This window comes from Vulpes lagopus, chromosome 2, assembly GCF_018345385.1.
Source record: "Vulpes lagopus strain Blue_001 chromosome 2, ASM1834538v1, whole genome shotgun sequence".
NCBI classification, from domain to species: Eukaryota; Metazoa; Chordata; class Mammalia; order Carnivora; family Canidae; genus Vulpes; species Vulpes lagopus.
Genome location: NC_054825.1, coordinates 97,756,232 through 97,779,433, shown reverse-complemented (window position 1 = coordinate 97,779,433; position 23,202 = coordinate 97,756,232). Strand labels below are relative to the sequence as shown.

The 23,202-nt window shown below is 48.2% G+C and overlaps 1 protein-coding gene and 1 pseudogene across 1 annotated transcript; one reads left to right on the top strand and one right to left on the bottom strand.

Moving 5' to 3' along the window:
• Window positions 1-477: 477 nt before the first annotated feature.
• On the top strand, window positions 478-1,553 carry LOC121477906 (annotated as a pseudogene).
• A 9,039-nt stretch (window positions 1,554-10,592) lies between these two features.
• Window positions 10,593-18,070, bottom strand: LOC121479504 (UL16-binding protein 3-like). Its single transcript, XM_041735164.1, has 5 exons — window positions 17,682-18,070; window positions 13,537-13,800; window positions 13,027-13,302; window positions 12,220-12,352; window positions 10,593-10,968 (listed from the first exon to the last, which is right to left on the bottom strand). Exons 1-4 carry the CDS (start codon window positions 18,016-18,018, stop codon window positions 12,228-12,230), a joined length of 1,002 nt encoding a protein of 333 aa, XP_041591098.1. The 5' UTR covers window positions 18,019-18,070; the 3' UTR covers window positions 10,593-10,968; window positions 12,220-12,227.
• Window positions 18,071-23,202: the final 5,132 nt, after the last annotated feature.

Here is a 23,202-nt window from a genome sequence, read left to right as displayed (position 1 = left end):
TTAGTTTGTTGGGAGGAGCAGGAACCTTACCAAGAATGCTTTGCAAAAAAAAATTGAAATCATTTGATTTCTAACAGAAAACTTTCCTAGTTTTCTTGCTCCATTGTTGCTATGCCACATGGTGTCTGCCCGCTGTAGCTGAACAGTCAATTATGCAGTTTCTAGGGAGAAAAATGCTCACATTGCACGGAAGTGTCTAAGCATCCCATGGTAACTCTGGTAATATGTATTTTCATTGTTCATTTGAACTGGTAAAAGTACAATTCTCCTGCTCTTACATGTTTTCCTATAGCGCCACCCTGCATGGTAAACCCAAAATTAATGATTTCTCCTCAAAGGCAAAGTTTTACTACAATTTACAGTTATGCATATTTTTAAATGTATTTTAAACTATTTAAAAAATATTTGTTACATTTCTATATTAGACTTTCTCATTCTTAAAAACCTTAATTTCTTGTGAAAATTAAGAAGGAAAGTATGGGTGCTGCAGATGAGGAAGAGGAGCAGAGGGAGGAGGACTGTCCTGAATTGGTTCCTATTGAGATGAAGCTAATAGAGGAGGAGGAAAAGTCTGGTCCTGGCACTAAGATCCCATCACACTTATCACCGGCTATTTAGGTAACTAACCATCCTGATCAGAAAATGCCATAAACGCTGGCATCCTGTGAGTTTGGGAGCTGCCGGTGCCTCTTCACCTTAGGCATCTGGGCCTTCTGGCAGACAGCAAATATCTCTGAGGTACTAGAAAGACAACACTTCTGAACTATATTTTGACAGAGGAACACAGTAAAAGAGTAGCAGTTATTTTAAATGAATTTGGGGAAGGAAGTGCAGTAGAGAAATCTTTAGCTAACAGCCAAGGCGGAGAGTTATATGGAAAATGGTTGGACCTTAGAAACAGTTGCCCCTGCTGTTCAGTAAAGGACGATGGCCTTAGGACTACTGAGAATTTGATGCAGAAGGAGAAATTTGAGTACATACTACTAGAGACCATTGGGTTAACAGCTATGGGTGCTGGAGCTTCTATGTGTGGGTTGATGCTGAATTAGGAATTGATATTTATCTTGATGGCATCATAACTGTTGTGATTTCAAAATATGGATTAAAACAATTAGAAGGGACACCTGGGTGGCTCAACGGTTAAGTGCCTGCCTTTGACCTAGGGGATGATCGTGGGGACCCAGAATCGAGTCCCACATCAGGCTCCTCGTATGGGGCCTGCTTCTCCCTCTGCCTATGTCTCTGCCTCTCTCTCTCTCTCTCTCTCTGTGTGTGTGTCTCTCATGACTGGTTGAATAAAATCTTTATAAATAAATAAATACATAAATAAATACATAAATAAATAAATAAATAAATAAATAAAACAATTAGAAGAAGAAAAACCTGATGGCCTTATCAATGGAGCTTCTAGGCAAATTGCCTTGGCAGATATCATCATCATTAATAAAACGGTTTCAGAAAAGGATTTAAGCAAATTAAGAATAGCCATTAGATCAATAAATAGACTAGGAAAAGTGGTATGTATCCAGAAGTCCTCAAATATATATTTGTAAGCTTTGTTCCTCCCATGTACTGGTCCATCCTTGTGTCATTTCTTGGTGTTAGTTCAGGCTATGTAGTCTCAAGTTGAGAGAAGCAGAAATCTCTTAACATCTTGTATATATTGTACTTCAGTTGGATAGAATATTGCTCATTTTTTGCTATGACACACAAGATGACAGCAAACAACCATACATCTCCATGCTTTTTGATGGCCATGTTTTCCAGCCTGAAACTAACACTGCTATTATCATGCAGTAGGATGAACACATCAACCACTGTCTGGATAGGGTGAAATACAGGCAAGGAGTGATTCCATTTCTACTCTTACCAATATTTAAGAGAAATCCTATGATTCAATTTCCTGTCCACCACTTGCTATAGGTACCTTTCCGGTTCTGTGAGTTTGATGTGTGTGTAAGGATCCTATTGTGCTTTGTGTTATTTTGATTACTTTGCATATACTCATGATTTCCAAGATTTATATACACTGTGACTTGTGATACGAATTTGCCCAACTCTTAGGAGAACTATACTTTTATGTGTTGGAGCTCCTTGTATATTCTGGATACCGATCTTTTTTTTTTTTTTTAAGATTTCATTTATTTATTCATGAGAGGCAAGAGAGAGAAAGGCAGAGACATAGGCAGAGAGATATAGGCTTCGTGCAGGGGGCCCAACGCAGGACTTGATACCAGGATTCCAGGATCACGCCCTGGGCCAAGGGCAGGCCCTCAACCGCTGAGCCGCCCAGTTGTCCCAATACCGATCCTTGTTAAGGGGAAATAAATCAACTCTAAGAAGCAGATTTGTTTCTGATGTAAAGACTCTCTATGCACTGAAGAAGGATACAGAAGAGTCAGTCAGGCGTGTGGGGCCTGGGGAAATCATCAAGATTCTCACATGCTTCATTCCCAGATTATTTGTTTGCATCTGGCATGTCAGGATCCTGACAGATGATTGCTTGAAAGTTGATTTCTGAGCAATCCTTAAATTTTGTGTCCACAGGAAATCTAGCAGAATTACCACTTATATTTACCCCATATAGTGAAAGAGAGCAAAAAAAGAATCCAGGGCGCGGCTCCAGGTAGAGGAATGGGCGGGGATCCAGCAGGGCTCCCAGACCTCCAGGCCAATACAGAGAAGTTTGAGGTATTTCCTGTCTGAAGGCCCCTTCCTTAACCACCTGAGTCATGGAGACTTTGGAAGTTGGGCCTACAGGAGGGGCTAGCTGCCAAGGAGAACAGAGCAGGACCAGGAGGGGCCAAGGGTTGCTGAGGAGGACACAGAATATGGGGCAAAGGATTGCTCAAGACCAGAGGCTGACTTTTTTCCTGTGGCAGGGCTAGGTAGGTTCTCTCAACCTGCAGGACAAGATGAAGTGTGAGCATGAGGCCGGCAGATACACCAGTGCATCCTGGCAGTTTGCCTTCAATGGGCAGATAACCCACCTCTTTGACTCAGAGAATGGAGAGTGGACAGTGGTTCAGCCTGCAGGCCAACAGTTTCAGGGCACATTGGACAGTGACCAACTCCCTCATGAAGTCTCCAATGGAGACTATAAGAGCTGGATGGAACACCCATTGATGCACTGGGATGAGAAGCTGGAGACAACAGGCAACTCAGAAGATTGGATAGAGTGGTGTTCTCTTGAAATGGTCTTGACCTACCCCACTCATTGTAAGTGATAGAGAGCTAGAGAGAAAGGGATATTGATCCATCCATGGTCAATTCTTCTTGGCCGAATAATGGCCACAGGTCTGTTCTAGCATCCTTCCTTTCCCTTCCCTCCTCCTGGCATCTCTCTCCACTGCACACACCTTTGGTTTTCTCACTGTGGATTTCTTATTGGCCCCTATCCTAAAGGGATCATTCTGTTTCCAGAGATTTTCTTCTTATCTTATTCTTTTCTGAGCAATCATCATCATGATTGTTTTTCATCTCACCTGGTCTATTTCTTGAAATCTTTCAATGCCAACTGAAATGTTAGCTTCTGAACAAGATGTCCATCACCATCCATATTTGTCACCTCCTCTTCTGTCCTGGCAAGAGTTATTGTTTATATGGAAACCCTTGCTTCTCCCATTAGCTGTTTGATCTGTATGAGCCCACCCTCTGTCTTCTTTCCTTTCCCAGCACCTGTCACAGTAGCTACCACAAAGTTGGCTACAGGAGGCCCTGTATCATAGCATTACCTGAAGGAGCAGGAGCTAAGGACTCATCCTCTCAGTTTTGGAGCCTTGTCTACAAGGGCTTTCATTATTGTGTTTCCATGTCAGGAGCATCAGCCACAACTCCCATATTAGCCCAAGTCAAGCCACAGCCATCAGACCAATCACCTCAATCCTCCCTGTGCTCCTCCTCACTGGCTCAATCCTCTTTGGAATCTAAGGCAGAGTCCTTTATGCAACAGGTAATGTAGACAGAATTGAATGGGAAGTGAAAGGCAGATGGCCTGAAGCAAGCACACAGAAAGGTGAATAGCCAGGCCTCTCCTTGGCCTATCGCTTGAACCTTCTCACTCTGAAAATGAGACCTTGTGCATATGACTGTATTAGGTTCTCCAAGAAAGAGAATCATCAGGAGCTGCTGCTGTAGATGTTGACGTAGATAATTATTACAGGGGATTGGCTCACGATTATGGAGGTATATGAAGTCTCATTATTCACTGTCTGTGAGCTGGAGAAACAGGAAAGCTGGTGTTGGGGTTCCAGTGCAAACATGAAGGCCTGAGATCAGGGTATCACTGGTGTAAATCTAGGCCCCGGTCCAAAGAACCAAATACCAGGAGTCCTAATGACCAACGTCTGGGGGCGGGGTGGGGGGTGGGGGGTGGGGTGGGGGTTTAGGATGCCCCAGGCAAACAGAGCAAATTCACCTTTCCTCTGCCTTCTGTTCTGCTCAGGCCCTCATGGATTGGGTGAGGACAGTCTTCTTTACTCAGTCAACTAATTCAGATGCTAATCTCTTCCAGAAACACTCTCATAGACAAACCCAGAAAGAATGTTTTCCCACTATTGGGGCATTCCTTAGCACAATCAAGTTAATATATAAAAGGAAGCAGGACCAAGACCTTACATTGCTTGATAGTAATGACCTAGGCAAGCTCAGCCTTGAGTTCTGATAGCTCTTCACTGTCAAAGGCCAGTGGGAAAGCACAGGGGCCCTCACCAAGGTTTAGGTCCTGTTGATGCTAAATGGATTTAGCAAATTCAGGCTTAGCTCAGACCTGGGTCTGAGTGAAAAGCTGAATAAGCTTTTCACTTGGGGAGGGGGCCCACGTGAGGGCATTTGTAGAGGCAGTGGGAACACAAGGCATAGACAACACTCTGGTTGGGGGGAGAGCAGCCTGCTGGCTGCACTTGATATGTCCTAGAGATAGAGGACCTCTCCGTGGTGCATACAGGAGAGTCCAGAGTCTGACCCCAAGAAGAGGAGGGGGAAGGCCTTTGCAGACCCAACCAAAGGGCTGGCTTTTAGGGCTACATCCCACACAACAATGCTTGGGAGGTGGCAGGGAAGAAAGAAGGCCAATGGAGAGACTCTCCATTTAGGCCTTTAGGAGGCCAGATCTCCATGGAGCCCTAGGATTCCTGGCTCAGCCCCTGTGCTCTTGCCTTCAGCCGGCCTCCTATAGAGCCCAGATCTCAAGCTCATTGAACTGCCCACCTTGAGCAGACTCAGGAGGTAGATGGGATTGAGCTGCTTTGGAGTTGGATGCTGTATCCTGACCCGGCCAGGAAAGAATGTGGCAGGGCAAGGACAGCTACTGGGATGAGGAGAAGCCAAAGAAAAGGGAAGAATGATCTGTGGCTCCAACCTTCTCCAGGGCTACAAGAACCAGGATCCATGTTCCTGTCTTTGGGTAGGGCTTCCAGCTGTAGGGTGGGCCAGGAGGATCTAAGTAAAGGGAACACATTAATCATTCCTGGCTCTAGTCCTGAACCCCATTGTCCAGTGGGCGTCCTGGAGCTGACTCTGTGTTGTGCTAATGAGGGAAAAGTTTAAACAAACACCTATTTCTCTTGTAGAGACTGAAATTGCTACCAAGGAGGCCCTGACGATATACTCTCCAACATCCACCCTCCCTATTGGTGGGTGATCTTTCTACCTTCATATCAATCCCTATGGCAAACACAGAATCCTCCAGATCATCCTGATTATGGCAGGAATGGAGCATCTCATTGCCTTCATTTCGGGACATGATGATCTTTCTCTGAACCTTTTCTTTTTTTTTTTTTATTATTTATTTATGATAGTCACAGAGAGAGAGAGAGAGAGAGAGAGAGAGGCAGAGACACAGGCAGAGGGAGAAGCAGGCTCCATGCACCGGGAGCCCGACGTGGGATTCGATCCTGAGTCTCCAGGATTGCGCCCTGGGCCAAAGGCAGGCGCCGAACCGCTGCGCCACCCAGGGATCCCCCTCTCTGCACCTTTTCTTAACAATAATACTATCTTCTCTTGGAGCTAATTGTTGGGATTCCTACATTTGCCTTAACTGCTTAAACAAGAATTCTGTACAAAGAGATTATGGTCCAATGTCTCATCTGGTATCAGAAATCAGATCCTTGTTAGTATCATGATCCTGTTTGTTGCTTAAAAAAAATTACTATAGGACAGTATATAAGAGAGAACCTCAAGGATTCTTTCTTGGGGCACTTAGGTGGCTCAGTGGTTGAGCATCGGCCTTTGGCTCGGGTTGTAACCCTGGGGTCCTGGGATCGAGTCCTGCTTCAGGCTTCCCATGGGGAGGCCTGCTTCTCTCTGCCTGTGTCTCTGCCTCTCTCTCATGAATAAATAAATAAAAACCTTTAAAAAAAAAAAAGATTCTCTCTTTTGAGACACAACCTCAAGTCTTTTAAATAAAACAAGATTAGAGAGTGGAGCTAAGGTGGCAGAGTAGCAGGAGGACCCTAGGCTTGCCTCATCCCTTAAACACAGCTAGATAAATATCAAATCATTCTGAACACCCAAGAAAGCGATCTGAGAACTGACGGAACGACCTACACGACTAGAGGGAGAGAAGAGGCCACATGGTGGAAGGTAGCATTTGTGGAGGTGTGGTTTGGGGGGAGAAGAGGACTGCAAGTGTGGCAGGGGAGAGGAAGATCTAGCCATGGAGAGAAGTGGCAGAGAGAGAGAAAGACAGAGGGAGAAGGGAGCACACAGGCGACTGCACAGGGAAAACACTTCTCCAAAGCCACTGACGAGATGGGAAGACGAGATGGGAAAACGAGATGGGTTGATTACAGTGAGTTTTTCCAACCAGCAGAGATCTAAGATTGGAGTTCTAGAAGTCTGTGGTGTGTCTGGTGTGGAGCCCGGCAGGCATAGCCAGGCTCCCATGGGGAGGGCAGATAACCTGGAAGGTGAGCAACTGTGCAATCTGAGGACCCCCTGGGATGCGCTGGGAAAGAGAGTTCTCCCCTCTTGGGGAGCATCTGGAGAGGGGCATGGCCTCTGAGGGGACAAAAGAGCCAGCGGGCACTACTGCGCTCCCCCACCCCTTAGCACAGTGGCAAAGACACCTGCTGAGGGTGACTAACCTTGAAGCTGGCTTTTTGCTGCACTCTTCTCCAAACTCCAAGTTCCTGTGTGTGCTGTGACTGCCCTTCTGGGGCAAAGCTTCATGAGTCCCAGAGTGGTGAGATCCTCTTCCCCAGAGGATCAGCACAGGTCCATGCCATGCCAGGTCCCTAAAGTCTGTAGTTCTGAAACTCAGCCGGTGTGCCCAGGATAGAACACAGGTGCACTGCACTCCCGGGTGGGCAAGCAGTCCGGACACAGACAGGGTGAAGGCAGGGATCTGACGGACGTGCGAGGAGAGATTATCTACTCTTCTGTGAGGGCTTCCCAGACAGTGGCAGGTGCAAACGCCCCTCTCCAGGGATGAGGGAGAGGGCGGAGGCCCTTTTTATCTCCTGCCCCCCATTAGCAGGGACTGTCTTCACTGAGCAGCAGAGTGGAGGCCTGAACCCCTGACACCAAACCCCATCCCCTGCACTCTGCAAGTGAGCCTGAGAACCAGAGCTGCACCCCGTCTCCCCACTAGAAGACAGGCCTCAACCCCCACATGCACCAAGTCTCCTGAGTGCTGCAAAGCTTCAGCTCTGGTAGAAATAGCACCAGGTCCCTTTCGACAAGCAGACTAGAGCTCATTCCGTTAAAACTTGCCACCCTCTGGCCCACGTCCAAACACTCCTCACTGCAATCAAGGAGAGACTCAGCCGAGGACTGGCTTGAGGGAAAGAGCAGCCAAACACAGTGCACACAGCATACACCAGAAACGATTCCTGAAGGGCCAGGCCATGGGTAGGATATGACCACTTCTTTATGCAGCCATTTCTCTCCGGACCCAGAAACATAACAGACTTTCTTTCCTTTCTTTTTTCTTTATGATGCAATATTCAATAACATTTAATTTATTTTATCATTTTTAATTTTTTAAAAATTTTTATTTATTCATTCATGAGAAACACAAAGAGAGAGAGGCAGAGACACAGGCAGGGGAAGAAGCAGGCTCCATGCAGGGATCCCGACGTGGGATTCGATCCCACATCTCCAGGATCACACCCTGGGCTGAAGACGGCTCTAAACCACTGAGCCACCGGGCTGCCCTCATTTTTAAATTAAATTCAATTAATTAAAATACAGCCTGCAGGAAGTTTCAGAGGTAGAGTTCAGTGATTCATCATGACATAATACCCAGTGCCCATCACCCCATGGACCCATCTTTATGCCCACCACTCAGTTACCCCATCCACCACGCCCTTCCCTTCCTATATTTATAAGTTTCCTATGATTGAAAGTCTCTCATGGTTTGTCTCCCTTTCTGATTTCATCTTTCTATTTTTGTCACCCTGGAGGGATTATTTTGTCATCATAGAGGATCTATGATTAGATTTTAGTTCTTTTATTTCTCCAGAAAAGGATTCTCTAGTATTTTCTATGCTCTTTTGAAGCCCAGCTAGTCTGTTTACAATCATTAATCTGAACTCTAGTTCTAAGATCTTATTTATATACATACCAATTAGGTCCCTACCAGTCAGTACTGCCTCTTGTTCTCTTTTTTGAGGTAAGTTGTTCTTACCTTCAGTGTCTTTCTGGTAATACTATGTACAAGAGAAGAGGGTTGGCGGACTTGGAAAGGAGCGAGGATGGCAGAGTGAGACGTTCCGCTGCCAGCCGGCCGTTGGGCGCGGGGCGATAAAGCCCCCGGACGGTGCAGGGCTTCTGGTGGGTTTGAGGAAGAGCATTTTCTTTGGCTTCCAGGTGCTTTGGTATTCATCTTGAGAAGAAAACAAAATTCTGAACTCAGGATTTGGCAAGGATTCTCTGTTGTCTCCTGGAGTAGGTAGTCCTCCTTTTACCCAGCCACTTTTCCTATTCTTGAAATGTGGATCTCTCTTCTCTACACATTTTACCTCCATGATTTGGATCAGAAAAGGCTGCTTTTCTTTTTGTTCCACTTCTCAGATTCAACCTTGCTCCTAGGATGCAATTGTCTTGCTGAGTTCTCCAAGAAGAAAGAAGCAACTGACCTGCTTGTTCTGCTTTTTTTGCCTAATTATAAAGAAATTATTTTGGAAGCTGAAGCTGATGTTAAATTTGAAACAGGTACTTTTAGATGTTGGTATTTGTGAATTCTTTACCTTTTGTTCCAAACAAGAAGACTAAATAAATAGCAAGTATGGATGACATCAGGTTTGTTGTTTTGTTTTTTTTTTTTAATGTCTTCTACTTTCAGCTACTGTCATAAGCACAGTTGAGTCTGCAAGGAGTAAATTCCAAATGTGCATTCTAATATGAAATGAAAGAGATGGTTAAAAACTAGATATTAAATATCTAAACCTTGACTCATCCTGTGAAGTAGATTTGCTGGAAAAGAACAAAGGTCCAATTTTGCAGTAAAACCTTTGATGTGACAAAGAAACATAAAGACAAGATAATGTGAGGTTAACAGAATCTCTGTAAAATACACATCTTTACATGTGTAAATCTACATTTTGGACAAGAAGAGGGATTTTTCTCCTAGAAAAGGAAGCTGTTGTTGGTTTCTACCTCAGAAGTCTTTGGAGATTTTTAAATGATTTTTCATTCTTCTAAGGAAGGATCACACTGTACATTTGCTAACTCTATGAATGCATGCTTGGGTTTATTGAAAGGTTGGAAAAGGGAAACAAAACAGGTAGCTTCAAGTCCAGTTGGAACCCTGTTCACCTCCTTCAAATGAGAGAGGCTGCTATACTGCAAATAACTTCATTCTTTTTTTGGACTTTTACATATACTTGAGACTTGGTTTTCCATGCTGCGAAGACAGGAACAAAGGTGGCTTAAGTGGTTTTTCTGTCCAGAAAATATGGCAGATCCTCTAGTATGACCTGCCTTCAACTTTGGGCATGGAAGAATGGGTGTGTGTGTGGGGGGGGGGGGGGGTTCCCAGAGAAAAAGAAGCAAAAATGCCTTATGCAGCTCCTTATGCAGCTCCTTCTGACTTTATGGCATTGTATATTCTGTAGCTCCAGTTTTCTAAAAACATAACATTTTTCCTTTGACCCAAGATGGGCACTTGGATGTTTGGTTTATTTTTCCAAGTAAGGTGTAATGTTAGGCTATAAAGGCTGGGACTCAGGTAACTTTCCCCAGTTGGAACTGAACTTTCTCATCAAAGAGTGGACTTCATTCGCAATGTTCCCAAATTTGTGGTTGATTTATAAGAAATTCAGGGTCTAGAAAAAACCTCGAACAAGAAAAATAGTTCAATAAAATATGGATTTTATTTCTTCCCCTTAAAAAAAATACTATGTACAAGAACAATGTCACCATACAGAGGAGATTCTGATATTGCACAAGCAAAGGACAAGATGAAGAACATTCTTTTTGTTGAGATTTCTTGATAATACCTTTAGATATTTCCATTCAAAGATTCTATAACGGGATCCCTGGGTGGCGCAGCGGTTTGGCGCCTGCCTTTGGCCCAGGGCGCGATCCTGGAGACCCAGGATCGAGTCCCACGTCGGGCTCCCTGCACAGAGCCTGCTTCTCCCTCTGCCTGTGTCTCTGCCTCTCTCTCTCTCTCTCTGTGTGTGTGTGTATGACTGTCATAAATAAACAAATATTAAAAAAAAAGAGAGAGAGAAAGAGGAAGTTCTTTAAAAAAAAAAAAAAAAGACTCTATAACTTAGCATCAAGAAAAATGGCAGGAATTTGCCAAGGCAAAGTGCTGAACAGGAAAGGCACTGAATGTATGAAGGGACACAGAATGTCCAAGGGCTGCACCATGTGGTCTGGTTCGAGGTCTCTGGAATGTAAGGCCACGAGGTCTAGTGGTCTAAAATTGAACAGCAGCTCATCCAAAGGCAGCCTGCACAAAGGCAGGGTTGCGCAGCTGGACCCTACTCTCCTGGGCTCCTTGGTAGCTTCGCCAGCCTGGAGAAAGAACAGGTTTGTCTCAGTGGCTGAGGAAATCCTCAGTTGGTAATCCCGGGGCTGCCCTCTGCCAGCACTCCTACCCGAGCCCAGCCCGAGCCCAGCCCTCGCCAAGCGGCAGGCACTTGAACCCAGTCATCTCCCCAGCCCTGGGCCCGGCCACCTTCACAAACCTCCTCCCTCCTAAAGCAAATCACTGAGTCAGCCCAGGCCGTGTTACCAATGGTCTGAGCTCAGGGCTAAAGTGAGGCATAGATCTATCTGCTCCCTTGACTCAGGTTCTAATTCTCCCTCTCCTGGCAGGCCCTCAGGGACCTGCTGCGGCATCTGACAGGAGGCAAGGACCTACACTTGACAACTGTAACCTTGGGGAATGCTGCAGGCACAGATCCTTCCTTTCCTGCCCTCCCACCTCCTGGCCAGCAGCACACGGAGCGCTGGGCATGATGATCCCTTCCCCCACCCCATCCATTCCTGGTGCTGCTCAACTGTGAGCACATGCAGAGCCTCAGTTCCCCCATCTCCCAGGTCAGCTCTGCTCAAAGCAGGGGCTGCTCAGTGGCTCAGGATCTGAGGTCCTCGGGAAGCCGGCTGCCAGGCACTACACCAACCTGAGCCAGAATTCCTACCCGTGCATGCAGAACTGGCCCCCTTCTAGTCTTGTCCTCCTCAGTCTCTACAGCTCACCCTTGCTTTCCATGCAAAAACCTGAGCCCCATTCTGGGGGGGACACAGCACTACTCTCTGGCACTTAGAGCTGCTCTGCAGAGGCCTTCCCACTCCCTCTTGCTGGGCTTAGACTCTGGACCCTCTCTTTGGAAGCCCCTGAATGGAGTCCTCTCCCCCTTGAGACATCACAAGGAGCCTGCAGGCTGCTGTCATTCAAAGGTGAATACCGCCTGGGTTGTGGGCCCCTCCTGTCCCACACCACCCTCTCTGGGCCCAGATTGACTCTCCATAGAGACTCAGGTCTGCCCAGGCCCAGCTTGGTCAATCCCCTTAGTATCCCCAGGCCTTAAATTTTGGGGGGCCCCTCTCTCTTTCCAGGTACCTGAACCATGAGCATGTGTCAGCACTCAGGGCTGAGCATATCCAGGTTATTGCTAACAAGTGATGTGAGACCTCTTTCACTTGGTCTCGTTGCTCTGTGAGAAGGTTCGGCGAGTGAGCAGGTGCAGCCCGGGGATTCCCGTCCCTGTCCCCGCCCCAGGCCATGGGGCCCTCCCTTCCCTCCCATTGTGCTGCCGGTACCTGTCCCTTTAAAGGACCCCGACATGGATGCCAAGGAGGATGGCACAGTAGAGGAACAGGAGGAAGATCCAGGTGCTGGGTGTGCTGCCTGAGGCCCCAGATCGGGCCATGTCTTGAGGCCTGCTTTGTGGCACTGAAATGAAAACACAAGAATGAGAGCCCCAGTCCGGTACCCAGACTGGGAGAAGCTTCCTCAGTGCCCGCAGCCCCAAGGCCATCCTACCAGGCAGACAGTGTCTATCATCCCATTGTGGCAGCTGGGGTGATAAGTCCTGCTGTCTGGAGGGAGGGAAGGGACACATCCTGTCTCCTAGGGGCTCCTATAGCCTTAGGGAAAACAGGGGTGGCCATGTAAGTTGTTCCATTGTGACAGGACCAGAAGTGCTGGAGGATGAGGATGCTGACAGCGACCACCTCTCAGGAGCTGACAGCCCAGGTGGCACTAACAGACTTCCAGCAATGCCCCAGGTGACGAGAAAAGATCAGTGATTCTCAGAAAAGGGAACAGTAAGAAGACAATCTCTGGAGCCAGACTGACACCCCCTTGTTTGAGGCCAGCAGGAAATCTAAGAAATACCAGAGGAGTACAGGTGGGTACAGCCAGGAGGTGATTCCAGGAGAGGAGAAAGGAAAGAAAGGATGCTAGAACAGACCTGGGGCCATTATTCCACCAAGAAAAGTCACCATGGATGGATTAATCTCTCTCTCTTCCTTTCTCTCTCTCTCTCACTCACACACAGGCACACTGAGTGGGGTAGGTCAAACCCGTTTCAAGAGAACACCATTCCATCCAATCTTCTGAGTTACCTGTTGTCTCCAGCTTCTCATCCCAGTGGTTCATTACGTATTCCATCCAGCTCTTACAATCTCCTTTGGAGACCTTCATGAGGAAGTTGGTCACATCTCTGTCACTGTCCAATGTTCCCTGAAACTGTCGGCCTGCAGGTTGAACCACTGTCCAGTTTCCATTCTCGGAGTCAAAGTAATGGGTTACCTGCCCATTGAAGGTAAACTTCCAGGATGCACTGGTGTATCTGCTGGCCCCACGAACACACTTCATCTCACCATGCAGGTCGAGAGAACCTACCCCGCCCCCCCACAGGAAAGAAGTCAGCCTCTGGTCTTAAACAATCCTTTCTTTGCACCTGTGCTTTCCTCTCCTCAGTTCCCCTCCAATCCTCCCAGTCCTATTCTGTTCTCCTTGTCTGCCTGGCTGTTGGGCTGCTCGTGTAGGCCCAACTTCCAAGGTTTCCATGAACACCATAGCTCCCTGGGCCTACCAAACTGCTCCGCTTCCATCCTGGGCCTTTCACTTACCATTCTTAGGGTAAATCTCTGCTTTGATGTCACGCACTTTCTTTTGGAGCTCTTCCATCAGGTCGTTCAGAGTTTCTTTCTGTGTCTCCCTAAACCCTGTATCATTCATCCTCATCCTCATAGGACCAACAAGTGTGATCTCCTTGCTCTGACAGTTGTAGGAAAGAAACAGGTTTCTTTTGACGTAGCCTCGAACCTGACACCATGGTTGTCCAGCACTGGACTGAGGTTTGATGGAGAATTCACAAAAAAGAGAAGTAGCATCTGTGAAGTAAAAACGCAGGTAGTGGTTGGAGTTGGAAGAGGAGAGTGGCAGGACCTCTGTCCCATCCATGCGTCAGCATAGCATCATCTCTGTAGCGCTGGGCTGTCAAGGCACGGCCTGCCCCTGCAAAACCGCACCTTCTTTGATAAGTGAGAGGTCACGATGATGGGTCACAGGATTTACTATAGCTGTGGAGATGGTGACCATCTGCCATTACGATTGACCTGGAAGCTTTAAAAAAAGGTTGTCCTCACTGCACAGTCTCGAATATCAGGAATTGCCAAGGAAGACAGCAGAAGAAAGGATTATAAGGTTCAGAGACATGCATATGACAGATAACATATGGTAAGAGATCCAAAAACAAAACTAAAAATATATCCACCAACTATACTCATGGACAGGTCTGAAAGACTTTCTATATTAAGCTCATAAAGAATGCATGGTGAGACAGGCACCAGCATTGTCAAGGAGCTCAGTTATGGTTGTAGTTGATGGCCAAGCTTGGCAGTAGGAGACGGTTTTGCAGAGATAGATGCCCAGTAGCATGTATTTGGGGAGATAAATCCTGAAATAAGAGATTTGGGATACAGGTGCTCAAGTGTCAGAGCAGGGAGACAGCAATGATTGAAATGACCCTAGAGGGTGGAATGCCAGCCCTGGCCCTGCCCCACAAACTGCTCTCCATCCCTTTGACTCAAAGAACACTGTGACTGGAGAGGCAAAATAGCTAGACAGCCAACCCAGGGGTCACTGGATTTCATAAAAACAAAGACCAAGCCCCAGAGGTCATGAGGATGAGGCTGAAGGCAGCTACCCAACAGCAAGTCTGGGTCTTTTGCCCAGGTCTCAGAGCTGAGCCGCTTCTCAGAGCTGGAACCCTTTAGTAGAAGCAGAAGCCAGCGCCGATGAGTAGGGACCCTTCAGGTCTGCAGCTAGAGCAATGCTTCCTGCTCACCTTCCCCAAAAAGCCACGTGCTCGTTAAAGGTGTAGGTACACAGTGGGAAGCAGAGGCCATCCGGACATTCAGAGTGCGACCTAGTGTGTGAGTTGACATCATCATCAGGGATCCAAGTGTCAATATAGCCTCATGTAACTGCTGTAGTGCAGGGTAATGTGTGTGTTGTACATGGTGAGGGGTGAGGGTCAGGTCATGAAAACACAGGTGTCCCAGGTACACTTCACTTGATGTCATTTGGTTCAAGTACCCACAGTGATTATTATTTGTAGCAGTAATGAGAAATCTTTGCAGTTGTTTGGGTTGAGGGCTGTGCAGTAGGGAATTTCAAGTGCGAAATTCTTATGGTGTCTTCTCTTTTCTCCAAGTACAATGTAAAAGAGGGCCCTTTCCTGGATCAAATGACAGAGTTGAATATTGACCTTAAAAGCTGAGGATTCAAGGGTGTGAACCTGGTGCACAGATTCTCTGCAGATATTAAATAGGGCATAGGCCTGTTGTAACTACTCATGTCTGCTGCCAGCAGGGAAGCAGCCATAGGCATACACGGGTGAGTGTGTGGCCTGGACCTGCTTCTTGGACCACAGGACCCTGTAGACCCTGTGACACAGAGGTATTGTAGTAGCAAACATGCTAAGTGCAGTTTTACATCTTGATGCAAGGTCAGGAAGAGACCCCTAGTGATGGCAGCTGGGAATGACATTTAAAAGTGTGCAGGTGGCCAAGTTCAAAGAGGTTGTTGCCTGTGTTCTCTCCTCTAGGATTTTGATGGATTGTCTCACATTTAGATCTTTCATCCATTTTGAGTTTATCTCTGTGTATGTATGGCCACAGTGACTGCTTACAAGATACATCTATGAAGGCAAGGGAAACAAAAGCAAAAATGAACTACTGGGACTTAAGATAAAAATCTTCTGCACAGCAAAAGAAACAGTCAACAAAACTAAAAGACAACCTACAGAATGGGAGAAGATATTTGCAAATGACATATCAGATAAGGGGCTAGTATCCAAGATCTACAAAGAACTTATTAAACTCAACAGCAAAGGAACAATCCAATCATGAAATGGGCAAAAGATGAACAGAAATCTCACAGAGGAAGACATAGACATGGCCAACAAGCACTGCTCCTTATCACTTCCCATCAGAGAAATACAAATCAAAACCACCATGAGATACCACCTCACCCCAGTGAGAATGGGGAAAATCAACAAGACAGGAAACCACAATGTTGGAGAGGATGTGGAGAAAGGGGAACTCTTGCACTGTTGGTGAGAATGTGAACTGGTGCAGCCCCTCTGGAAAACTGTGTGGAGGTTCCTCAAAGAGTTAAAAATAGACCTGCCCTACAACCCAGCAATTGCACTGTTGGGGATTTACCCCAAAGATATAGATGCAGTGAAAGACATCTGCACCCCAATGTTTATAGCAGCAATGTCCAAAATAGCCAAACTGTGGAAGGAACCTCGGTGTTCATTGAAAGATGAATGGATAAAGAAGATGTGGTTTATGTATACATGGAATATTAATATTCCTCAGCCATTAGAAACGACAAATACCCACCATTTGCTTCGACGTGCATGGAACTGGAGGGTATTATGCTGAGTGAAGTAAGTCAATCGGAGGAGAAACATTATATGGTCTCACTCATTCAGGGAATATAAAAAATAGTGAAAGGGGAAAGGAGAGAAAATGAGTGGGGAAATATCAGAGAGGGTGACAAAACATGAGAGACTCCTAACTCTGGGAAACGAACAAGGGGTAGTGGAAGGGAAGGTGGGCGGGGGGTGGGGTGACTGGGTGTCAGGCACTTGAGGGGCGCACCTGATGGGATGGGCACTGGGTGTCACACGATATGCTGAAAAATCAAACTCCAATTAAAAAAATTAAAATACAAAAGTTTGCAGGTGGAACGCCTGGGCTGCTCAGCGGTTGAGGGTCCGCTTTCGGCTCAGAGCGAGATCCTGGAGACCCAGGATCGAGTCCCCCACGTCGGGCTCCCTGCACGGAGCCTGCTTCTCTCTGCTGTGTCTCTGCCCCTCTCTCTCTGCGCTTCACATGAAAAACTAAGTAAAATCTTTAAAAAGTAAAAATGCAAGTTGGCAGGTACAGCCCAGGGACCTGCAGCGCGGAGGTCCGCGGTCCTGAGCTGGGACGTGGGGCTGGCGTGCGGCTGGTGAAGGAGCGCCAGGCGCGGCACAGGCCTGGACGCGCTGCCAGAGTCGCCGGGAAGTCTAAGGGTGGCCAGGAGTGGGGACGGGGCTCCCGAGACCTCGTCGGGGTGGCGCAGGGCCGGGGGGCTGAGTGGGGACCAGGCCCTGCGCCAGCGCCCGGTCCTGCCCCCAACTGGCGGCTCCGGGCTCGGGCTCGGCTCCCCGCGGGGCAGGAGGGGGCCCGGGGCGAGCGCGGACCCTCAGGGCCGGCCCTGCTCCCTCCCCCGGGCCTCGGGCGCCCAGAGCCTGGCCGGACTTGGCCGCCCGTCGCCTCTTTCAGGTCCCGGAGGGCGACGAGCGCCCGCGGCCGCCGCCGAGCCCGGGGTCCCTCCGACGGGCGGCTGCACCCCCCTCCCCTCCCCCACGCCCCTCCCCCACCCCTCCCCCGCCCCCTCCTCCTCCCCACGCCCCTCCCCCTCCCCTCCCCCTCCTCCTCCCCTCCCCCACCCCTTCCCCCACCTCCTCCCCCGCCCCTTTCTCCTCCCCACGCCCCTCCCCCACCCCCTCCCCACGCCCCTCCCCCGCCCTCCTCCTCCCCTCTCCGACGCCCCTCCCCTCCCCCACCCCCTCCCCGCCCCTTTCTCCTCCCCACGCCCCTCCCCCCTCCCCTCCCCCCTCCCCTCCCCCACCCCCTCCTCTCCCCCACCTCCCTCCCCATCCTCCTTCCCCCCCCACCCCCCGCCCCAAGGTTCCCGAAACCCCGGGACTCACTTGTCGCCTGGCCTGACGCCCCCCGGGACCAGCACAGCAGGACCAGGAGCCCGAAGGGCACAAAGCGCGGCCGGATGCGGGGGGCCGCGGGCAGCGGCTTCCCGGGCGGGCGCCGGCGCACTCCCCGGCCGCGGCGGCGCGGGGCTCGGGGGCCGAGCGGGGCCGGGCTGCCCGCGGGCGCCCCAGGGCGTTGCGCCGGAGCGCAAGTCCTGCTCCTTGCAGGTTTCTCCGGGAGGGACTCGTACTCAGTGCTAAGGATTCTTCCAGTTGTCTCTGCCCTGCTCAGGCTGCCAGGGCAGGTCCGAGGGCGGGCGGCCGGGCCGCTGAAGGACCCCATCGACCCGCTGCCCACGGCGCGCTACGGGCTCTGCGGCGCGCAGCGGTGCCGAGTCCCGGCAGCACCCAGGGGAAATGGGCGGGGCCTCAGTCAGGTGACCCGGGGCCTGCGGTCTGCCGCTCTCTAAAAAAAGGGCTTGGAATATTACTCAGCCATTAGAAAGGACAAAAACCGTCTGCTTCGACGTGGGTGGAACTGGAGGGTAATATGCTGAGTGAAGTAAGCCACTCGGAGAAGGACAAACATTATATGGTCTCACTCATTTGGGGAAAATAAAAAATAGTGAAAGGGAATAAAGGGGAAAGGAGAGAAAATGAGTGGGAAATATCAGAAAGGGAGACAGAACATGAGAGACTCCTAACTCTGGGAAACGAACAAGGGGTGGTGGAAGGGGGTGGGGGTGACTGGGTGACAGGCACTGGGGTGGGCACTTGATGGGATGAGCACTGGGTGTTATTCTGTATGTTGGCAAATAGAACACCAATAAAAAAATTTTTTTAAATTAAAAAGACAAAGGAAAATGAAAAAAAGGGGGGGGCTTAGAGGAATGACTCACCCTCCTATCTCAACTTTTAATGTTGTTCTGCAGTGAACCTAGAATACCCTGATTCTCTGGCCTTTTATTTTTAATCTTTACGTTTCATTTTCAGGGTGGGCTCTTGGAAGTGATTGTATGTGCACTGGATTATTTTTTTTTTAATTTTTCTTTATTTATGATAGTCACACAGAGAGATAGGGAGAGAGGCAGAGACACAGGCAGAGGGAGAAGCAGGCTCCATGCACCGGGAACCCGACGTGGGATTCGATCCCGGGTCTCCAGGATCGCGCCCTGGGCCAAAGGCAGGCGCCAAACCGCTGCGCCACCCAGGGATCCCCACTGGATTATTTTTTAATCTAACTTGTGACTTTCAGTTCTTTAATTGGAGGGTTTTTTAGTACTTTATCTTTATTGTGATCACTAATAAAGTAGGATCAGCCATCATAAAACTATAATCATAAAACTATGATCAGCCATCATAGTTTTCATGTAACATGCCTTAAAGATTCCCGCTCCATGTCTGCATTCCTTTTACTGTACTGAGTTTTGTTTTTTGGGTTTTTTTTTTTTTTAAAGATTTTACTTATTTGTTCATGAGAGACACAGTGAGAGAGAGGTAGAGACATAGGCTGAGAGAGAAGCAGGCTCCATGTAGGGAGCCAGATGCCGGAGTCCATCCCGGCCCTGGCTCCCAGGACTCCAGGATCAGGCCCTGGGCCAAAGTCAGGCGCTCAACTGCTGAGCCACCCAGGAGACCCTGGAGCCTCCATTTTATATTCCATTTCATTGAAAGTCTTTTTGAGTACAACTTGATTTGATTTTGGTTCTTTTATTTCCCCAGAAAGGAATTCTCTACTGTCTTCTATGCTCTTTTCAAGCCCAGATAATCTATTTATAATCATTAATCTGAACTCTAGTTTCAACACCTTACAAATATCCATTCTGATTAGGTCCCCTCTGAAAACCTCTGGGGAAGAGTCTGCCAGATTTTGCTGACACAACTCTTCAGGGACATGGGAGAGGGTGAGATTAAGAGGGGTACAGTTATGGGTATGACATATTTACAGAATTCTTCCTTGGGGGGAGCCCCCACCCCCTCCTTAGTTCTCCTCCCCAGGCTCCTCCACTGTCTGGAGTCCTTTGTTTGGTGACTGGCAACCTCTGGCAGCAAGGACAGAAATGGCATCCCAAGGAGAGGAGCAAGACTCATAGCATACATAGCCTTCTGGAGAAGCTTGCCCCAACCTTAAAGGTATTACCACCTAGCCGGCACTGTAAGTGAAGTGTTTTGTTTTGTTTTGTTTTTTCTTTAAAGGCCGTTGTACCATTCTGTCAAGCCAGCTGCTTCAGAATGGTGGGGAACATGCTAAGGCCAGTACATTCCATGAGCATGGGCCCATCGCCACATTTCTTTTCCTGTCAAGTGAGTTCCTTTATCAGAAGCAACAGGGTATAGAATGCAGTGACAGTGGATAAGGAACTATGTAAGTCCGTGGATGTGACTTTTGGCAAAAGCACTGCATGCAAAGAAGGCAAATCAATATCCACAATATGTATCTATTTCAAAAAAGATGAATGCTATGCCTACTAGGCTGGAGGTGGTTGGGTATAATCACCATGCCAGCTGGCAGATCACCCTGGGCAGTGGTGCCATATAGGGACTCAGTGTGAGTCTTGGCTGCTGGCAGACTGGGTCCTGAGCAGTGGGCACAGCCACGTCAGCCTTAGTGAATGGAACTCCATGCATCTAAGCCCACGTATAACATCCATTCCTGCCACCACAACCACTCTGTTCATGAGCACACTGGGCAGTTTGCTGTGCCCGGGGAAACAGGCTGACCGGCACCCCCAGAACAGGTCATCCTAGCCACTTCATTCTTAAAATCATTCTATTCTGAGGCCACACTTTGGTGAGTATTCAAATGGAACATACATATCTTCATGTTTTCAGAGAATACTATCCACAAAACTCTCCCCCAGATTTCCTTTTGGATTTCCAATTTCACCAAATTTCCAATTGGATTTTCCAAGTCCCTGGCCATCCACCCAAACCACTGAAATTGGTATATAATTGCACATCTGCCCATTTCTCCTTCCCAGCAAAGTGTACAACCAGGTGTACTGCCTAAAGTTGTACTCGTTGATGAAATTTCCCTTACCCACTGACACTCAGGAATAATCCAGAAAAGGGCTATAATGCTAAGGCCCAACCCCGAGTATCTTACAGAAACATCTGAAAACCAGGCCTGAGTCTTCTCTTCCTCTGTCAACTGATAGTAGGGAACTTCCCATGAGGCCAGAGGTACAAGCTGGGAGAGAGGAGGCAGTGAGGCAGGAGGAGGGACCGTGAGCATTTAGGCAACTTCATCGTGTAACTTGCTTGTACCTGAAGGCCTGATCAGGCCAGACCATGTACATACTGCTGTGCTTGACCAACTCCATGGCTCTATGACTCAGAAAACACCCACCTCATGATGGGCGGCTCAGGTCTCATGGTGACTAGGTGGCCCACTGTCAAGCTTTCAGGCCCAATAAGGCTTCCTGCAGACCAAGATTTGTTTTTCAAAAGGAGAGTAGTTAGTTATGTATGGTTAATGGCAGGGCCTTGCTCCAAATCCTAAAGGGCCGACGCTGTGACCTACCTAGGGAGGCTGCCAGAGCCTCCAAATACCATCTTGAATTGGAATAACATGTACATGGTAGCAATGTCAATATCCTGGTTGTGATATTGCACCATAGTGTTTGTGATTTTTTACCTTTGGAAGAAACTTGAAAAAGAATACCTGGGACTTCTCAATACTATTTCTAATAACTATATATGAATTTGTCCGCATAATATACAGTTATCTCAAAATCAAAAAATTAATTTATAAACAGTGTGGGTGGTTTTGGAAGGAGCTGGGAGGACATTGACATAAGAGTGAGAGAAAGCCTGCAGAACTTTAGAGAAACTGCCAGAGGAGCCTCATGGCATCTGAGGAGGCTGCCAGTAAGGGCTCCAAGGAAAAGTGAAATACTAGGGCTCTTCTGTCCACCTCAGAGCCAAGGGGGTCCAAGACATGGAAATTCATAAGAAAGAGCAGGAGCTCTTATATACCTTGTTATTCATAGATCAAGAGGAAACTGAGTAAGGAAGGGCAAGGGGAGGGCTCAGGAGAACAGAACAGGGTTAGGGCCGTGCATTATAGGCCTGAAAGACATACAGTGAATGCTTTTGTCAAGTCCCTAACACCAAGGACATGCTATCTTCAGCACCTACTGCCTACGAACCAGGCTTTTTTGCCAATTAATTTAATTGATAAATTCAGGTAGAAAGGGTATCCATCTCCTTAAGGAAGCATTTCCAAAGTGTTGAGTGCAGACCATAGGATGTTCCACCCAACCATTAAAGAGACAAAATAGACATGTGTGGGACAGGAAAGGATATCCTTGATTCAGCGATGAGTGAACAAAAGTGTTGAATAGCAGGATAGCCCTCTATGCACATATTAAATGGAAAACAAAGTTCTGTGGTATATACACCACATTGGGTAAAGAGGTGGCCCTTGGAGAGGGAGAGAAGAGAGCAATGGGTGAGCAAGGATGAACTTTCTTTGGGTTCCTATTGACTTTTTTTTTTAGGATTTAATTTATTTACGACAGAGAGAGCACAAACCCAGAGCAGCAGATGGAGAGGGAGAGAAATACTCCCAGCTGAGCAGGGACCACCACTGGGGCTCCATCCCAGGACTCTGGGATCATGGCCCAAGTCGAAAGGCAGACACTCAACAGACTGTGCCACACAGATACCCCTCCTGTTGACTTTTCAATAGGCATTTACCTCTTTGGCAGTTGAGAATCCTTTAGAGAAAGGTTCATGACCCTTGCATCCTGTAGGCCAACACAGAAACTACAATCCTGGAGTACCAAACCACCCAGAAACATTTCACCAGACCTCATGTGCCCACTCCGAGGGGGTGTGCCTTTGCCATCAGGAGCCATTACATTTCCAGTCTCTGGTGTCATCAGCTGACTCCAAACAACCTGTGCTACTCCAAAACATAACTAGGCTGAGTCCCAAGCCCAGAATCCCTTTTTTCGCCTGTTTCTGCTGCTCTAGGGGTCCACCAACCCCCCAAAGAGGAGCAAGAACTTGAAGTCCAAGAGAGAGTAATGGCTTCAGGCCTGGCCTCACACAATGCCTCCTCCCTCTGACACCTAAATGACAATCCTTTTTTGTTGGTTTGTTTAAGTAGGTCCCTACAACAGGGCTTGAGCCCACAACTCTAGGATCAAGACCCAAGCTGATATCTAGAGGCACATGCTTAACCCACTGAGCCATCCTGGTGCCCCTGGATGATAGCATTCTTGCTATTGCTTCAGCTTGCAAGCATCGCCTTGGGATGCTTCTTTGAAGGCGCAGTCTCTTTTCTCTCACTGAATCCATCATTGTCCTGCAGCGCTGCTCCTTGTCTGACCCAGACTGAAAGTTTCTGTATTGGTGAAGGAAGAACGTGATGGGCCAGCTGGGAAGTTAGGGCACCAAGATGGTGAACTTTCCCGCCACTCTCACAACGGACCTCCACGTCACCATCAGAAGGCCCATACTCTCCACCCAGGAACCTCCCAGTTGGGAAGTGCCAATCACCTACTCGCCGCCCCGTGCC

Bases quoted from the DNA above. Each gene is read 5' to 3' on its own strand.
- LOC121479504 (XM_041735164.1), bottom strand. From the start codon at position 18,018: ATGGGGTCCTTCAGCGGCCCGGCCGCCCGCCCTCGGACCTGCCCTGGC. The intron at 13,801-17,681 runs GTGAGTCCCGGG...TTTACTTCACAG, and splicing joins GGCGTCAGGCCAGGCGACAA to ATGCTACTTCTCTTTTTTGT. The intron at 13,303-13,536 runs GTAAGTGAAAGG...GGGGCGGGGTAG, and splicing joins AGAGATTTACCCTAAGAATG to GTTCTCTCGACCTGCATGGT.